The 19,329-nt window shown below is 36.2% G+C and overlaps 1 protein-coding gene across 9 annotated transcripts in view; it reads left to right on the top strand.

Moving 5' to 3' along the window:
• Window positions 1-19,329, top strand: part of STPG2 (sperm tail PG-rich repeat containing 2) — a 574,187-nt gene that overhangs the window by 195,692 nt on the left and 359,166 nt on the right. For all 9 annotated transcript variants that reach the window (XR_010841185.1, XM_067036902.1, XM_067036895.1 and 6 more), the window contains exon 11: window positions 16,540-16,699. Coding sequence is in view for 8 of the 9 variants with exons in the window: in XM_067036902.1 (XP_066893003.1) it covers window positions 16,540-16,699 (160 nt within the window). In the remaining variant the exon portion in view is untranslated. The remainder of the gene's footprint in view (window positions 1-16,539; window positions 16,700-19,329) is intronic.

The raw sequence follows: 19,329 nt of genomic DNA, 5'->3' as shown, positions 1-19,329 counted from the left end.
GACAGCCTTGTCTTGTTTCTGATTTTAGAGGAAATGGTTTCAGTTTTTCACCATTGAGAACAGTGTTGTCTGTGGAATTGTCACATATGGCCTATCTTATGTTGAGGTAAGTTCCCTCTATGACTACCTTCTGGAGGGTTTTTATCATAAATGGGTGTTGAATTTTGTCAAAAGCTTTTTCTGCATCTAATGAGATGATCACATGTTTTTTCTTCTTCAAGTTGTTAATATGGTGTATCACATTGATTGATTTGTGTATATTGCAGAATCCTTGCACCTTATCAAGTGGGATAAGCCCCACTTGATCATGGTGTATTATCCTTTTAATGTGCTGTTGGATTCTATTTACTAGTATTTTGTTGAGGATTTTTGCATCTATGTTCATCAGTGCTATTGGCCTGTAGTTTTCTTTCTTTGTGACATCTTGTCTGGTTTTAGTATCAGGGTGATGGTGATCTTGTGGACTGAGTTTCGGAGTGTTCCTCCCTCTTGTATTTTGGAAGAGTTTGAGAAGGATAGATGTTAACTCTTCTCTAAATGTTGGATAGAATTCGCCTGTGAAGCCATCTGGTCCCGGGCTTTTTTTTTGTTGGAAGATTTTTAATCACAGTCTCAATTTCATTGCTTATGATTGGTCTTTTTTTTTTTTTCTATTTCTTCCTGGTTCAGTCTTGGAAGGTTGTGATTTTCTAAGAATGTGTCCATTTTTCTAGGTTTCCCATTTTATTGATATATAGTTGCTTGTCATAGTGTCTCACAATCCTTTGTATTTCTGTAGTGTCAGTTGTTATTTCTCCTTTTCATTTCTAATTCTATTGATTTGAGTCTTCTCCCTTTTTTTCTTGATGAGTCTGGCTAATGGTTTATCAATTTTGTTTATCTTCTCAAAGAACCAGCTTTTAGTTTTATATATCTTTTCTATCTTTTCCTTCATTTCTTTTACATTTATTTCTGATCTGATCTTTATGATTTCTTTCCTTCTGCTAACTTGGCATTTTTTTGTTCTTCTTTCTCTAATTGCTTTATGTGTAAGGTTAGGCTGTTTATTTGAGATATTTCTTGTTTCTTGAGGTAAGATTGTATTGCTATAAACTTCCCTCTTAGAACTGCTTTTGCTGCATCGCATAGGTTTTGGGTCATCGTGTTTTCATTGTCATTTGTTTCTAGGTATTTTTTGCTTTCCTCTTTGACTTCTTCAGTGATCTCTTGGTTAATAAGTACTGTATTGCTTAGCCTCCATGAGTTTGTTTTTTTTCCAGGTTTTTTCCTGTAATTGATATCTAGTCTCATAGTGTAGTGGTAGGAAAAGATATGTGATATTATTTCATTTTTCTTAAATTTACCAAGGCTTGATTTGTGACCCAAGATATGATCTATCCTGGAGAATCTTCCGTGAGCACTTGTGATGAAAGTGTATTCTGCCATTTTTGGATGGAATGTCCTATAAGTATTAATTAAGTCTAACTTGTTTAATGTATCATTTAAAAAGCTGTGTTTCCTTATTTGTTTTCATTTTGGATGATCTGTCCGTAAGTGAAAGTGGGGTGTTAAAGTCTGTACTCTGACTGTGGTACTGTCAATTTCCCCTTTTATGGCTTTTAGCATTTGCCTTATGTATTGAGGTGCTCCTTTGTTGGGTGCATAAATATTTACAACTGTTATATCTTCTTCTTGGATTGATCCCTTGATCACTCTGTAGTATTCTTCTTTGTTTCTTGTAATAGTCTATTTTGTCTGATATGAGAATTTTGACTCCAGATTTCTTTTGATTTCCATTTGCATGGAATATCTTTTTCCATCCCCTAGTCTCTTGTAGGCAGCATATATGCAGGTCATTTTTGTATCCATTCAGCCAGTCTGTGTCTTTTGGTTGGAGCATTTTATCCATTTACATTTAAGGTAGGTATGGATATGTATGTTCCTATTACCATTTTCTAAATTGTTTTGGGTTTGTTGTTATAGGTCTCTTCCTTCTCTTTTGTTTCCTGCCTACAGAAGTTCCTTTAGCATTCGTTGTAAATCTGGTTTGGTCATGCTGAATTCTCTTAGCTTTTGCTTGTCTGTAAAGCTTTTAATTTCTCTGTTGAATCTGAATGGGATCCTTGCTGGTTAGAGTAATCTTGGTTGTAGGTTCTTCCCTTTCATCATTTTAAATATGTCCTGCCACTCCCTTCTGGCTTGTAGAGTTTCTGCTGAAAGATCAGCTATTAACCTTATGGGGATTCCCTTGTATATTATTTGTTGCTTTTCCCTTGCTGCTTTAAATATTTTTTGTTTGTATTTAATTTTTGGTAGTTTGATTAATATGTGTCTCATCTTGTTTCTCCTTGGATTTATCCTGTATGGGACTCTGCACTTCCTGGAGTTGATTGACTCTTTCCTTTCCCATATTAGGGAAGTTTTCAAGTATAATCTCTTCAAATGTTATCTCAGCTCCTTTCTTTTTCTCTTCTTTTTCTGGGACCCCTACAATTCGAATGTTGGTGCATGTAATATTGTCTTAGTGTTCTCTGAGACTGTCTTCAATTTTTTAAATTCTTTTTTCTTTATTCTATTCTGTGGTAGTTATTTGAACTATTTTATCTTCCAGGTCATTTATCCATTCTTCTGCCCCAGTTATTCTGCTATTGATTCCTTCTAGAGAATTTTAAATTTCATTTATTGTGTTATTCATCATTTTTTGTGCTTTAGTTCTTCTAGGTCCTTGTTAAATGTTTCTTATAGTTTCTCCACTCTATTTCCAAGATTTTGGATTATTTTTACTACATTACTCTGAATCCTCTTTCAGGTAGACTGCCTATTTCCTCTTCATTTGTTAGGTCTAGTGGGTTTTTACCTTGCTGCTTCATCTGCTGTGTTTTACTTTCTTCTCATTTTGCTTAACTTACTGTGTTTGGGGTCTCCTTTTCGCAGGCTGCATGTTTGTAGTTCCAGTTGTTTTTGGTGTCTGTGACCAGTGGGTAAGGTTGGTTCAATGGGTTGTGTAAGCTTCCTTGTGGAGGGGACTGGTGCCTGTGTTCTGGGGGATGAGGCTAGATCTTGTCTTTTGGTGGGCAGGACCACGTCTGGTGGTGTGTTTTGGGGTGTCTGTGAACTTAGTATGATTTTAGGCATCTTCTGTGCTAATGGGTGGGGTTGTGTTCCTGTTTTGCTAGTTGTTGGGCATAGGGTTTCCAGCACTGTAGCTTGCTGGTCATTGAGTGGAGCTGGGTCTTAGTGTTGAGATGGAGATGTCTCGGAGAGCTTTCGACGTTTGATATTACGTGGAGCCAGGAAGTCTCTAGTGGACCAATGTCCTGAACTTGGCTCTCCCACCTCAGATGCTCAGGCCTGAGACCCGGCCATAGCACCAAGACCCTGTCAGCCACATGGTTCAGAAGAAAAGGGGGAAAAAAGGAAGAAAGAAAAATAAATAAATAAAAAGTTATTAAAATAAAAAATTTAAAGAAATTATTAAAAATATAAAAATTTTAAAAGTAATAAAAAAGAAAGAAAGAAAGAAGTGTGCCATCAAACCAAAAAACACATACACTAATAACAACTAGTGCTAAAAACTCTACTAAAAAAAAAAAAAATACAGACAGCACCTTAGGACCAATGGTAAAAGCAAAGCTATACAGACAAAATCACACAAAGAAGCATACACATACACACTCAGAAAAAGAAAAAAAGGAAACAATATGTATCTATATATAAGAAAAAAAAGGGAAAGAGTAACCAAATCAATAAACAAATCTGCCAATAATAATAAACTCTAAATACTAAGATAAATACAATATACTAATAAACTCTAAAACCTAAGATAAACATAAACCCAGAAACAAGTCAGATGCAGAAAGCAACCTCCAAGTCTACAGTTGCTCCCAACGTCCACCGCCTCAATTTTGGGGTGATTCGTTGTCTATTCAGGTATTCCAGAGATACAGGCTACATCAAGTTGATTGTGGAGATTTAATCTGCTGCTCCTGAGGCTGCTGGGAGAGATTTCCCTTTCTCTTGTTTGTTCGCACAGCTCCTGGTGTTCAGCTTTGGATTCGGCCCCGCCTCTGCATGTAGGTCGCCTGAGGGCGTCTGTTCCCCAGTCAGACAGGACGGGGTTAAAGGAGCAGCTGATTTGGGAGCTCTGGCTCACTCAGGCTGGGGCGAGGGAGGGGTATGGAATGCGGGCTAGCCTGTGGTGGCAGAGGCCGGTGTGACGTTGCACCAGCCTGAGACATGCTGTGTGTTCTCCCAGGGAAGTTGTCCCTGGATCCCGGGACCCTGGCAGTGGCAGGCTGCACAGGCTTCTGGGAGGGGAGGTGTGGATGGTGACCTGTGCTTGAACACAGGTTTCTTGGTGGTGGCAGCAGCAGCAGCGTTGCATTTCATGCGTGTATCTGGGGTCCGTGCTGATATCTGTGACGCACACCCATTTCTGGAACTCACTTAGGCAGTTCTCTGAATGCCCTCTCCTCGCACACCCTGAAACAAGGTCTCTTGTCTCTTAGGCAGGTCCAGACTTTTTCCCGGACTCCCTCCTAGCTAGCTGTGGCACACTAGTAGCCCCTTTCAGGCTGTGTTCACGCAGCCAACCCCATTCCTCTCCCTGGGATCTGAACTCCGAAGCCCAAGCCTCAGCTCTCAGCCCCTGCCCACCCCAGTGGGTGAGCAGACAAGCCTCTCAGGCTGGTGAGTGCTGGTCGGCACTGATCCTCTGCGCGGGAATCTCTCCGCTTTGCCCTCTGCACCCCTGTGGCTGCGCTCTCCTCCGCGGCTCCGAAGCTTCCCCACCACCACCCCCATCTCCGCCAGTGAAGGAGCTTCCTAGTGTGTGGAAACTTTTCCTCATTCACAGCTCCCTCCCCTAGGTGCTGGTCCTGTCCCTATTCTTTTGTCTGTATTTTTCCTTTTTTCTTTTGTCCTACCCAGGTACGTGGGGAGTTGCTTGCCTTTGGGGAAGTATGAGGTCTTCTGCCAGAGTTCAGTAGGTGTTCTGTAGGAGTTGTTCCACATGTAGATGTAGTTTTGATGTATTTGTGAGGAAGAAGGTGATCTCCACGTCTTACTCCTCTGTCATCTTGAAGTTCTCTCCATTTTAAATCTTTGGTTTAGGAAATATTGCAAACCTATGGAAAAGAACAGAGAATAACAGAATAAGCCTTTCACACTTACCATCCTGTCCTATCAATCTTACATGCTGCCATACATTTTAAACATCTGAAAAAAGGAAAAAACAATCTAAACCCACTATACATCAACATTTAGGGTTTGTGGCTTTCTTTTAACCCTGCTTACTATGGGATTGAGTTATGGTTGATCACCTAAGCTACCGCTGTCATTCAAGTTGATTTATATATTTATTGATCAGTTTTCAATGACTAGTAGGCATTTATCTAGAGCAACTCTGCCAGATTAAATTCCTATCATCCCTTTGGATTAAAAAATAATCCTTGATTCCAAAGGGCTTTTTGAACAAAGCATGAAATAGGAGCTATAAAATAGAAACATCAGGTAAGTACAACTTCAAGAAGTTGAACACTTTACTATAACAAAACTAAATAAAAAGTACTCCAAAATACTGTATTGAAAATAAAGAAAGCTCTGAAAATTTCCAAACCATAAAACAGGTGCTATAAATAAATACAAAGGATAAATTATAAGCTAGAAGTAATATATTAAACACTTATGGAAGACAAAGGGTCTTTTTTTTTTAATATGCAAGAGTTTATAAAACAAGAAAGCAAAAGAATGAAAAACTCAATTACAAAATAAGGTATAAATATCTAATAGATCCTTGAAAAGATGCTCAAATTCACTTGAAATTATGAAATACAATTTTTTAAAAAGGAAATATATTTTCTCATTTGGGAGATTTTTTTAAAAGATAACAGTGTTGGGCTTCCCTGGTGGCGCAGTGGTTGAGAATCTCCCTGCTGATGCAGGGGTCACGGGTTCGTGCCCCGGTCCGGGAAGATCCCACATGCCGTGGAGCGGCTGGGCCCGTGAGCCATGGCCGCTGAGGCTGCGCGTCCGGAGCCTGTGCTCCGCAACGGGAGAGGCCATGACAGTGAGAGGCCCGCGTACCACAAAAAAAAAAAAAAAAAAAAAAAAAAGATAACAGTGTTGTCAAGGGTAGGGGAAACACACTATTGGGAGAGCTTAAATTGATAAAATCTTTCTGAAGCTACTTGGTAATTTCAACCAAAAGTTAAGTTACACATATCCCTTGGCTTAACAATTCAGTTTTTCAGGAATTTATCTTATAGACATTTGCATAGAAGTACATAAAATATACATGTTTTCATTTATTATGTCACTGTCTGTAACAGTGCAAAAGTGGACATGAGTTAGGTGGTCATCAGTAAAGGCTGGCTAAAATACTACAGTAGAATAATATGGGAGTGATCTTTAGCAAGTGGGACTGTGCAGGTTAGTGGGAGAGGGACTTTCTTTTTTACTTTATATTTCAAACTTTTACAATGAGAACCTTATTTAAAATGTAGGAATGTAGTGTTTGGGAAGGGAAAATAAAGCAATACCTGATTGTATCAAAGATTGCATCAAGGATGAGCCATACATTATCAAACAGTTTGTGTGATATAGGTTTTAGGTCTCTGAGCCAGGAACAGACAGTGGAGGCAGGATACAGTATCTCTTCTTTGTTTATGAGAATTGATATTATTTATTTCAAGTAAACAAAGTAAGTATTGTCTACCAATTTTTGTTTGCTATTCAGGACCATATGATTTAAGTTATCAGGTATTCCTCTTCGGTTTATTGACTTTTTTATTCATTTCATTTTGCTTTTATTTTAGTATATATTATTTTCTTTTCTGTATATGCCATAAGTTCCCTGGAAAATTTGGAGTGACTTCATGAGAGATGGTAATCAGATGTTTTTCCAAACTGAAATCACAAACTTTTATTTCTCTTACACTTGTCTTCTTTTTCACATGCTTTTGTATGTGCTTAGTTGACCTACTCTTTTATTGTACAGGTATTAATATGGACTATGGATTTCATAAAGCAGAAATTTATTCTTCTCAAGATAGTCATATCTTTAAGGTATTGAGAATATTTGTGTTTCACAAAACTAGAACCTGGGACTAGAAAATTTACATTTTCTTTAATATATTAAAATGTAGATTCCCAATAACTATAACAAAGACACTTAAAATTGTTCAATAAGTGACACCCTAAAATGCATGGGAAAAGCTTAAAACAATATTATTTTAGCATGACATTTCCTCAATAATGTTAATAAATGGTAGAGGCTTTTGTGCTGAGTTTTATTTTTTTATGTCTAATATAGATACTTGTTAAATTTGACCCATAAGCAAGTTACAATTCCATGTTAGTGTTTGTACATTTCATCATGTGAAATAGATACACTGATTTCTTTTAACTGCATGTTCTAAAATTAAATTTATTTATGACATTGAAGAATATATTACTTTCAAATAGTATTTGTAGTAGTTATTTGGGGAAAAATCAAGTGCTACCTAAATATGTGAGATATTAGGAGCTTAAAATTTATAACGAAATATAATAATTACTAAAAGTTGTTCAAGCAGTGCTCACCTATATGCCTGGCACTCTGTATTGCACGTATATTAACTCATGTATCCTTATAAGAACACTAACAGGTGGGAACTATCATTATTATACCTATTTTATGGATGAGGAAATTTTGACACAAGATTTACCCATAGTCATATGGTTAGCAAAAATACAAGCCAGGGCTTGACCTCAGACAACACAGCTTCAGAGTCCATAATCTTTACTACTGGTGTACACTAAGGCCTGTGCTTAGTAAAGACTCAGTAAATTTTTGTTTGTAGGCTGTAAAGTAGGGTAGCATTTATTGATTGATTGATTGATTTAACATCCTTATTGGAGTATAATTGCTTTACAATTGTGTGTTAGGGTAGCATTTAGAAACAGTATCATTTAAGTAGCATTTTCTTTATAGAGGAAACAGTGTATCAAATTCTTTAAAAGAAGGGAAAAGAAGTAAGGATATTAACATTTTTATTTTAGATCATTTTCTTGACTCCTCATGAAATTAAATAATATTTTGGATGTATTTATATGGCTGTAATCTTTATATGCACGACTCTGGAAAATAGCAATAGCACCCTTGAGGCCCTTTCATCTAATTTTAATTTTGCTTGTTTTGTTTCTTTATCTACTCAATCAACAAACTTTTAGTGTTACTAAGAAATGTGCTCCTAAATTTGTCACCAAATATAAGATAACCTGAACAATTGTTTAGTGTCACATAAGCACCATAGATCTGGAAGAAGACAGGATATTTAAAATTTATTTCATTAATCAGGAAAAGATATTTATAGGAACATTAGGGGAGAATAATTGGGTTTCCAGAATTTCAGATGTATAGTTTGTCTTTTGACATTGAGATCTACAACTGGTATGTCATAAAATGTTATTTTTGTGTATGGTTAACATTACCAGAGCTCCTTATCTCAGCCTCTCTCTCTCTGTCTTTGTCTAGACAATCTTTATTTCCTGTTCTGTACCTTCTTTTTCTTAGTCACGTTGCTTTCTCTTCTCTCTTTTCATGTTTTTCATAGTTTATTCCCCTCTCTCATCATCTTTACTCTCCTGTGTCTAGAGATAACCATAATTATTTTTGGAGTAGGTAATGGTATGCTAAGATACTTATAGCTTACCGGAAGCCAGCCTGAATCGTTCTGCCCACTCTTAGCTTACTATGGATGGTGGAGGCAACTTCCAAACATGAATAGTTCTATGACTCATCTACTGCCAATCTCATAAGAAGAGAAGAGAAAAAGACATGTTTCCTGCACAGTGACCCGCTAAATATTTCTGAACATGACCTTCAGCATGCATTATGGTGGGAGGGGTTCGGATGAGTGGGTGAGATCTTTGAGGACCTCCTTGAAGCTATAGTAATAAGGTTATGAATACAACCCAGCAATTCTGACTTCAAGTTCTAAGGTATTTCAGTAGCACTACCTTGAAATGATTCATTCGTCTTTTTATACAGTGGGTAATTCTTGCCATACTGAGCATAAGTAGATGATAATAAGGGTTATATGATTTCACAAAGTTTAAACATAACAAATTGATTGGATTCTTTCTTTCTTTTTTTGGCTGTGCCCTGCGGCACGTGGGATCTTAGTTCCCTGACCAGGGATCGAACCTATGCCCCCTGCATTGGGAGCATGGAGTCTTAACCACTGGACTGCCAGGGAAGTCTCTGGACTCTTTCTTTTAGATATTTCTCTAGGGTTAATGAACAATTTTCACAACTCTGTTATTCAAATTACACTTCCTTCACAAATCACATTCAGATTTTACCTCTTGTAAGTTTTCTGAGTTTATCAAGATGATTTTATGTCTTATCCAAATCTGTTCAACTGGCTCTGGGAGCAGTTACGTTCTTTTTAAAGATACATTAACTTTCTTCCCTTTTACATTCGACTTATAAAGTAATTTACTGTTGGATTTTTGTTGAATTGATAAAACTGAAGAAATGGTATCTTGTCAATCAGAGCTAGTATAACTAGTAATAATCTATGCTTTTTCCATAACTCGGTAACATTAGCATTTACAGGAAGAGAAAGGCCATTTCTATTCACGTTTTACTTTAATCTGATGAGATATACATTTTTTTTCTATTAAACCAGTATCAAAGGTAATCATGAAAAGCTCAAGCATCAAAAGTAAAAGTCTACTTTTTTGATAGCAAAGAGAAAGAAATACATCTCACATAAAATATTAATCAAATTTAACTACCTGGAGACACACTGGAATGATTTTGTGAAAGTTAGTCCTTGATCAGTTTGAATGGAAATATCCATACTTCTGCATCATTGCTGAGATTATAAATTACATTTGTCTTTGCCAGAAACTGGAGCATCTTTAGGGAAAGCAGTATACTTGAACAGTTTTACACAACAGACATTTTATAAAGAACTGCTTATATGTGAGGCAAATTTAAGCACTGTAGGGGTTGAAAATACTTTCGTGGCATAGTGTCAGCCCTACTTTTATGGGGAAACTCAGTGATAAGGCCACATATGAGAGGGAAAACTTCGAGGTAGACAGATACTCATAGATTCATTCGTTCATTCATTAGCCCATACATCTACTCATTGATTAAAAAATGTTAATTGATCACTTACTGTGTGCCAGGCACTTGCCATCATCGAGGATACAATGATGAACAAAACAGATGCTTCCTGAACCTTCAGGAAACTTACCTTTCTATGGGAATGAATGATATTTAAAAAATAAAGACTTGTTTAACTGCAAATGTAACAGTGGCTACAAAGTTAAGAGCTGTGTGTTCTGAAAGCCTATTGCAAGAGCAAATGGATTCAGGGAAGATTTGAGACCCAAAGGATGGGCAAGAATTAGACAACAAAGTTAATAAGCCATGGGTCAAAATAGCTTTTTATATAGTCTAATATCCTGATAGTATTCTAGAAATGAGTTAATTTTTTATGGTCCTAGTGCCCTCAAAGGCAGCTATTATGACTGAAATTACTAGCTACCTACCCCGTCTTTATTCTTTTTCTTCCTTTCTAACAGAACCCAATTTTATTTAGAAGAACAACATTCCCAGGTAAAACAACTACTTTTTAAAAGTTCCCTTATAGCTATAGAATGGTTATTTGACACAGTTTTAACCAATGGGAAGAAAGCAAAAGTTACCGGTTTGGCTTCTAGGAAAGTTCCTCTTGGAAAGTGTTTCAGCTGTTAAACACAATTTTTGCCTTTGTCCTTTTTCTTCATTTCCGAAATGAGAATGCTATGGCTAAAATCTTGAGAACATCAGGATGAGGGTCACAATCTAAGTATGGTAAAACAGAAAGCACGAAATGGCCTAGATTCCCAGTGTTACTGGGGATTCCCTAGGCTCCTGTATTCCTACTGTCAGTTTTCTTTAATTTGAGAGAATAAAAGAAAAATCAATCTGTAAATATGTAGGGTACATAGAATCCTATCTGCGGAAACCTTGCCTTCTCATCAGATGGCTTTATTCTCCTTCTGCTCTTATATTGACAAAGAAAGAAATATTCAAGTAGATATAGTGTATTTGTTGAGTGTGCTTTTTATAGGTTTATGTGTCTATATAAACTATAAGTAATAGAAGAATTAAAAAATAGAGGATATCAATTCTAGCTAGAGTGATCAAGAATGCTTCATGGACGATGTTCCATTTTAACTGAGCTTTAAAATTGCAAAACTGCCTTCACAATTTAAAAAGGCTTTGCATACCAAGGAGAATCTCCTGAATTTTTTCCCATAGACCCTCAGGAGCCAATGAATGCTTCCAGCAGATGTCTGTCATGTTTCAGTACAATAACGTATTTGCTACTGGGATGCCAATTATTTGAGACTGAAAGACCTAAAGGTTAAGAGGCAGTTAATACAGTTGTCAAGTAGTATTTTAGAGCACTTACCAGGATCTTTTTGGTAGTAAAGGAAAGAGAGCATTGTTTTTAGATATGGTGGGGGGGGGGAGGGTGAAGAAATGTGAGAGCCAGCTTTCTATTTTCAGGCCTGGCTAGATAAGGAATTATTGTAGGCAGGTGAGAAGGATAGATGGTTAGGTAGTTGGGAAAGGAAGATAATGAGTTTTATCTTAAGACTACATGAGAATAATGATGTGGAAATTCACAGCAAACAACTAGAAATTTGTGACTTAAATGTGACTTGTATAATGTTATGTTGGAGAAATTAGGTGAAATTAATGGTTTTATTGCTTACATGATTTTGTCCATTTATTGCCTACATGATTTTGTCTATCACAATTAACATCATGTCACATCTATTTTAAAATATTTTTCTTTCTAAAGTAGCATTCTTTTCTAAGTCATATATTGAAACAGGTATATGTTTAGAATGATGAATATTAGGAATGCTGAAAAATGGCAAGGGTAACATGTTTGTAATTATAATTTGCAATATGCAGAACAAAGATAATTTGATTATAATCTGAAATGCCTTTCTTCTCTATAAATCCAAAATTAAACAACTTGGATAAACATATTGGTAAATTGCTTTAATCACAGTTTTCTGCATATTCAAGCAAACTTCACTACATTTATGGCCTATAATTTTTTTCACCGTATATATTTGATTAAAGATTTTGATTTGAAGCTTTGATTGAAAATATCCTTTAAGTCTTCTTAAGTCACTTCACTAATTTGACAAGCTTCATAATAAAAGAAGCTCTAAGTGACTTTTTAATAATTATGTGTTTGGGTTTTTAAACTAAAATTTTAGACCAGAATATACTTAGCCATGAAATAACAGCTAGAACAAGGTACCCCCAAATAAATAAATTTTAGCCCAAATCATAGCTAATGATTTACTAAATCATGCTACCTAGCAGTGTGTATGTGTGTGTGTGTGTGTGTGTGTGTGTGTGTGTGTGTGTGTGTTATGTGTGTATACATATATACCTTACTGGAAGCAGAAATGGAAGAACAATTATTTCTTGTAAGAAGTAGCTCTGGGTTAATTGCCTAGGATGTTAACTCTCGTAAAGTATATGAATTTCTCTCACATAGCTTTTATTATTAAACCTGATGTATATCGCTGTGGACTAGTCCTGCTGGTGAGAGTTTGTCTCCTAAGCACAGGAAGACTGAGATTCCATTCTGCCTTTGTGGCTCTGCAACTTCTTCATGTTGCCCTTCTGAGTTTTTGGTTGAGTGCCTGAGGGTCTCTTTTTTTTCTCCCTGGAAGTCCTACCCTTTACAAATTTTCTGCTTACTCTTTAGCTTCCTATGCCATTCGGGTTCAAAACTTGGCAAATATCTTGAGAAAGAGGCTTGTACTCTGTTGCCAGCCCTTGTTCTAGTGTGACTTTGGCTCCTAAGCATCAGAAGACTGCAAATTTTATTCTGTCTCTTCAACCCAGACTTCTGTTCTTTTGCCTGTTCTAGCACACAACAAATAGTCCATCATAAAGAACCAGTAATGAATTTGGTCTCCCCTAGTCTTCAGTCCCTTATGATAGACTGTGTGACCTTTGAAAGCTCCACTAGTTCTTCTTTTCCTTAGAATAATCTGTCTGCCTATGAAAAACCAAAATACAAAAAGGGTGACCTGCCTTCCTTTGAAGTTGGTTGCCACCAGTGATTTTTTTTTTTTTTTTTTTTTTTTTTTACTGCCTGATTCACTGTTTTCATGTGATCCCAGCAACTTAACTACTTTGGATTTTGTTGTTGTTGTGTGTTTGTTTGTTTGGGGCTTAAAATACTGGAGCTTTCCTTTCAAATATCCTGTTGGTATCTTTCTACAGGAAAGGGAGATATCACTGAGGGTTTCATGTAGTCCCACAGCTAATAGAAATAATAATGCTAATAATGATGATAATGGCAATGAAAGCAGATACTAGTGTATGTATCAGGTATGTTGATCTGAACAAATAGACTGCCAGATATTTCTCCATCTAAGATGAGTTTATCTGAGATCAGCAGAGACTTGCATTTTGGTGTCTGCAACCGTGGTGAGCCACGAGCAACTCCCTGCAGGGCAAGGGAAGGAGAACACTTTTACAGAAAGGAAAAGGGAAGTTAGGGGGGCTATAGAAAACAGAGTCCATGGCATTTCATTGGCTGAGTCCTTGCCAGGAAAGAAGAGGGTCTTTCTTCTTCCTGTTGGGCTCTGCTGTTGTCTTATGGTTTGACAGCTCTCCCTCCTGATCTTCTGACTATATTTAATTGAGGTTTTTGTTTATTAATTTTTTATAGATACCATTCTAAGAATTTTGCATACATCAATTATTTTAATTCTATGATTATTTATGTCATTTTTAGGTAGGACCCTGGTTTTCCAGATGAAGAGGTCAAGACACCTTAGACTTAACTTCAATTTGCATTGAGACATAGCTTTTATTTCATCATTTTATGGCATTTTCCCTCAGTCTCTAATTGCTCTTTCAGTTTGTCCTCCCACGGTTGCCTCTGGGAACGTAACTGCTCGCTCTATCAGTGCCATCACTAGAATAGAATGTTTTTTTTTTTTTTTTTTAATTCAGCTTCTTTAAACTAAAAAATAAATAAAATAATTCTAAAATGGAATTTGTAATGTTCTATGTCTTTTTGAATAACTGGCTGCCAGTTGAAAGGCTGGCATTTGAGCCTGTGACCTAGATTCATGTCCTAGGTTTTTAAAATTAGACCAGGAAGATGAGACTCAGGTAATTTTGGCAGTTACGCTGGGCCTCAGATTCTGCTGCAAAGCATGTGGAATTTCCCAAACACAGGAACAGGATTCAAGTACTGGTTTTAAAAAAAGGTATGAGAAATGTCTATTATATCTACTCATCATGTGCCTTCTCTGTTTTCTGTGATTCACCAAGAGAAATTTGATGATCTTATCTATACATACTATTTTTCCCTGAAATGGTGTGTAAAGTACTATATATAGGTATTGTTTAAAGTTATTGCTTTTAAACAGGGTTTCAGATTTGTTTTACTAATCCTAGGAATTAATTAATGCCTAGAAAATTTATTTGACATATTAATCTCTTGGTCAGATAAAATGAGAGTTGAAGATGAGTAAGAAGAGCCTAGAAACATCAGTAAGGAACACAGGTAGGGAATAAGTTTTCAGAGAAGCATAAAAATGCTATAGAAAGATGTGGTCATGATGAGGGTAGTATATTTTCACTTGGTAGAGGAGCCAGTGAATCTAATGAAATTTAGGGTAGCTAGTTTGACGAAGTTTTCTAGAGGGGAACACACTATTGTTGAAGAAAACTGATCGCTTGTGCCGTTACTTACTTTTTCTCCGAGGCATTAAAAAAGAAAAAAAAAAAAAAAAAAAGGTTCCTATGTGGCAGCAGCCAAACCCGTCAGTCATATCTAGGCTGGGCACTGGAAGAGGGACTAGGTGGTGACTCCAGGCAGGGTGCTAAGGGAAGCAAGAACAATAACAGCTTCTGATAAGAAAATGAAAGTGCATAGTAGGGATAATCAAGATCTTTGTAAAGCTTTCCTAAATACTCAGAGTACATTGTACTCATGATTTCTTTGTGCTTTTGTGCTCTCTTCTACTTTCCTTTCACATACCACAGAAGCAGCCCCAAAAGATCCAAAAGTCATCTTTGGAGCTATTGCTTCTATTGCTTATCCTCCACCTACCTTTACTAAATGTACTCCTAATGCAGACGAGAAGCAAACAGCTGTTGACATTTCTTAGTTGACTTATAGATTGTGGCATTTGTGTTTGGCACAGTACTTAAACCAGAAATATGGGGTTTCATGGAAGAATCTCCTCTGCTAGTCATGATCAGTACTTTTACCACATTTAGTGATTCTTTGGAAGTGGGAGATAATGTTGTTGGCGTGTGCTTGAGGGTGATAATAGGGATATAAGGAACAAGAGAAAGTATGTTTTATAAAGTATGGCTCCTAGATGGACTTCAAAAGTTTGCTTTCTCAGTATCCAAATTTGTTTGAATTATTTGAAACATTAAAATTCTTCTCTGTTGGTCTAGACCCTGATTGTTCGGTCTTGTTTTTTTTGTTGAAATTAGCTTTTGTAGAATAGTAAGATTAGCAAACCCTTTTGTAGAATCAGGAACTAATCTAAGTATTTTAGTTGTTTTAACTCATTTAATCCTCACAGCAACCCAATGACATATGATATAAATTTTATAGCTTCCCCACTTACACATGAGGACACGGAGGATCACAGAGGTTAAGAAGCTCTCTTAGGGTCCCACAGCAAGTAAGGAGCAGATATGTGGAACCAAAGAAGTCTAGTGCTAGAGTCTCTACCCTTAGCCACAATACAAGTCTCCTGCCTGCCAGAAAATCATTAAAACTTAAAATGTTTGGTCTTTATACATAATACAGATGAACAGATTTGTTATATATGTAATATGTTATGTTTTAAAATAATTTGAAGAAAATGAGTTTTATAAGTTTCCATTGAGGTAATTAGCTAATGGTTTCCAGGCATTAATTGTGCAACAAATATATGATATTTTTTGATTTAATTTAGTTTAGAATTATTATTATGGTTATTAATATCTGTGGGTTTATGTTGATTAAAAATGTTAATATAACTGTAGAGCATGTAAAGAGCCATAAGTGATGAAAGGGGAAGCCTTTTAACTTAATTGAAATCTATTAAAATGAAATAAGCAGTCTCATTTGTAGAATAAGTAAGGTGTGCTCACATAGGACAGTTAAGCAGGAGTAGTCTTGCTGCTTAAGAAAACAAATAATCACTGCTCTCATTTCTGTATAAAATTTGATTTTCATTATGAAATTTGAAAACTAGAGTTTGATTTATATTATGAAGGCTATTTTTTTAAGAATGTGAACCTATACTTCATAATTCTGTTTATTTTATCTTAAATTAATTTTTACAAGTGAATTTAAGGAGGGCATAGATTTAGGGATACTCTTTTAAATTTCTATATTTAATGGTTAATTAAAGAAAATTTTCATGTTTTCTATTACCATTGCTTAGTGTGACATATGCTATATCTTTTTGGAAATTTTCTATATGTTTATGCTAGTCCATTGAAATTTGTTTCAGGATGTTCCAGCACCAGGCACCTATGATGTTCAAAAATCATATGAGATGTCTCAAGTTCAGCATAAATACATGCCACCTCGTAGTTTGGTGTCTAGAATAAAACATGCCTCGTTTCTTAGCACAACTCCTCGGTGCCTGGACAAAATGAATGATGGGCCAGGTAAGTATAGACTGTCTTTTTAAAGAAATGGGAACAAAATCTAAGGTCTCCTTATTAAAATAGACAATTGTAAACATACATTTACATTTATCATGTCTCTTTTAAGTGTGTAGGACAAAAAAATAACTGCTTATTTAGTGAAAGATTTTAGATGTTTTTTCAACTGTAAGAAGATTTGTTTGGAGTTTTATGTCTTCTAATTTTACCAAAGACAATTTTACTAATTTTACTAAAGCAAATAAGTCCTATCCTAGTAGAGAAAAAAACCAAAGTCTTAATATGCTATAGTTATTAGAGGAGAAATAACTACTGATGTGGAAGATCAGTTGTATACAAGATATATATCATGCCAGTCTCATGGAATTATTTTAATTTTCCTCAAGTATTAAGAAAGCAGCTATATAAAAGGTTAACATTTATTTGAGGGGCTGAACTTCCAAAAATAATTTTGATTTTTAAAATTGGGATTAGTTCATCTACTAGTAATGGCATTTTTATACTAAAATAGAATGAAATAACTCTCCCTGATAATGAAAATGAACCAGTAAGTAGATTATTTCACACAAGAGAATTAGATAAAGAATGGGAACAAGAGTTTTCAACAGCAATTTACAAATGTATTGCCATTAAATAACCAAACTGTTGTAATGAATCTTTATGAGACTATGAAGAGAAAAAATGAAACAGAGTGGAGTTTTTAATGAAGAATCAAAGCGGGAGAATATGATGGGTCAAGCAAACAAGAATACTTGGGAGACCCTGAGATCCATAGAGACTTGCTTTATTTTTCACTGTCTTTCAGGAATCAAGTATATTACCAACTTAAAGGTCCATTTTAAGTCCAAATTTAGCTTTTCTTATTTTCTTTTTCTTCTCTTGAGTTATTGTACCATTGTTGATTTGTCAGGTTTTAGATTGTTTTTTTTTTTTTTTTTGCGGTACGCGGGCCTCTCACTGTTGTGGCCTCTCCCGTTGCGGAGCACAGGCTCTGGACGCGCAGGCTCAGCGGCCATGGCTCACTGGCCTCGCCGCTCCACGGCATGTGGGATCTTCCCGGACAGGGGCACGAACCCGTGTCCCCTGCATCGGCAGGCGGATTCTCAACCACTGCGCCACCAGGGAAGCCCTTTAGCTTTGTTTTGAGGTAGAATTCAAATTCCTTTACTATGTCTCTGACCACACTCATATTATGTGGTCACCCAGAAATGGTGCAGGGAAATTAGTTCTTTGAAGTTTAGGTACTATTACTGTCACTGTGACCAGGCACGATCAGTCAAGTAACAAATATCTATTCCAGAGTCTCTTAAAGTAGATAAGATTGATCTTCATATTTTCTGAAGATTTTTTTTCTCTTTGCCTTTACTCCTGTCTCCATAAAAATTATTATAGATGCAATGCATAGTAGGAGCTTCAAGTTAAGTTCCAGGATTGGCACTCTGACTTTTCAGTGCTTCAGTATTTAGCCTAGGGTAAGTAAATTCACTAATTGTTTCATTAGTTTCTATTTTACAAAAGTGAGATAATATTTGCCACCTACTTGGCTCTCATGAGAATACTAAAGATTAATAAGACTATATTTCACAGTCATTTTCAGAACTGCTGAAGCTCCTTAGGAGTATAAACTCTTATTATAATATGAAACATGTTTCTTCTTAATGCCAAGCCAACACTAGCTTCTGAAAGAATTTGGGACAGGGAAATATCTTCATTATGAAGACAGTTATTATTTGGAAGTCAAAGACATATGGACTGTCAAAGTCACTATACAACTGTAAATTAGCCAGCTTGCTAAATGAAAAGAGTTTATCACAATAAGCCAATACTTCATTAAGTTTGCCATCCTGCATTTTAAAGTAGCCTATAATTCAGATAAATGATAACAGAAATCCCACATGCCTCTATAATCAACACATTAGAAAAAAAATATGGATTTCTGAAGCTATTACCTGATGCGATGATTATGAAATCTGATTTCCTCTGACATATGTAGATACTGTGATAATTATAGGATTCAATCTTTTGAACTTAATCTGCTATCTTAAGGTATACAGTCCAAAATATGTCTCTAACATAGATTTAATAGGTGACCAGGGCCAATTTAATTAATATTCATGCTTTGTTTTGGTAATTGAAGATTAACTTCTATTTGTCCTGTTACATTGATCCAGTCAGGGAAAAGAAGTCAGGTGTGATATTATCAACTCTCTAAATAGATTCCTCTTTTTTTGTTAATTTTCATTTAGGTTAGGTTTTTTATTGATGAATATGACAAACAATTCTTGATTCTAAAATGAGAATAGGGCTTCCCTGGTGGCACAGTGGTTAAGAATCCACCTGCCAATCCAGGGAACATGAGCTTGAGCCCTGGTCTGGGAAGATCCCACATGCCGCCGAGCAACTAAGCCGGTGTGCTACAACTACTGAGCCTGTGCTCTAGAGCCTGCGAGCCACAACTACTGAGCCCAGGGTCACAACTACTGAAGCCTGCGCACCTAGAGCCTGTGCTCCACAGCAAGACAAGCCACCGCAATGAGAAGCCCGTGCACTGCAACAAAGAGTAGCCCCCACTCACCACAACTAGAGGAGCCCATGTGCAGCGATAAAGACCCAATGCAGCCATAAATAAATAA

This window comes from Kogia breviceps, chromosome 6, assembly GCF_026419965.1.
Source record: "Kogia breviceps isolate mKogBre1 chromosome 6, mKogBre1 haplotype 1, whole genome shotgun sequence".
In the NCBI taxonomy this organism is placed as follows: Eukaryota; Metazoa; Chordata; class Mammalia; order Artiodactyla; family Physeteridae; genus Kogia; species Kogia breviceps.
Note: the sequence above shows the minus strand (reverse complement) of the source record. Positions and strands in the feature narration are given on the sequence as shown.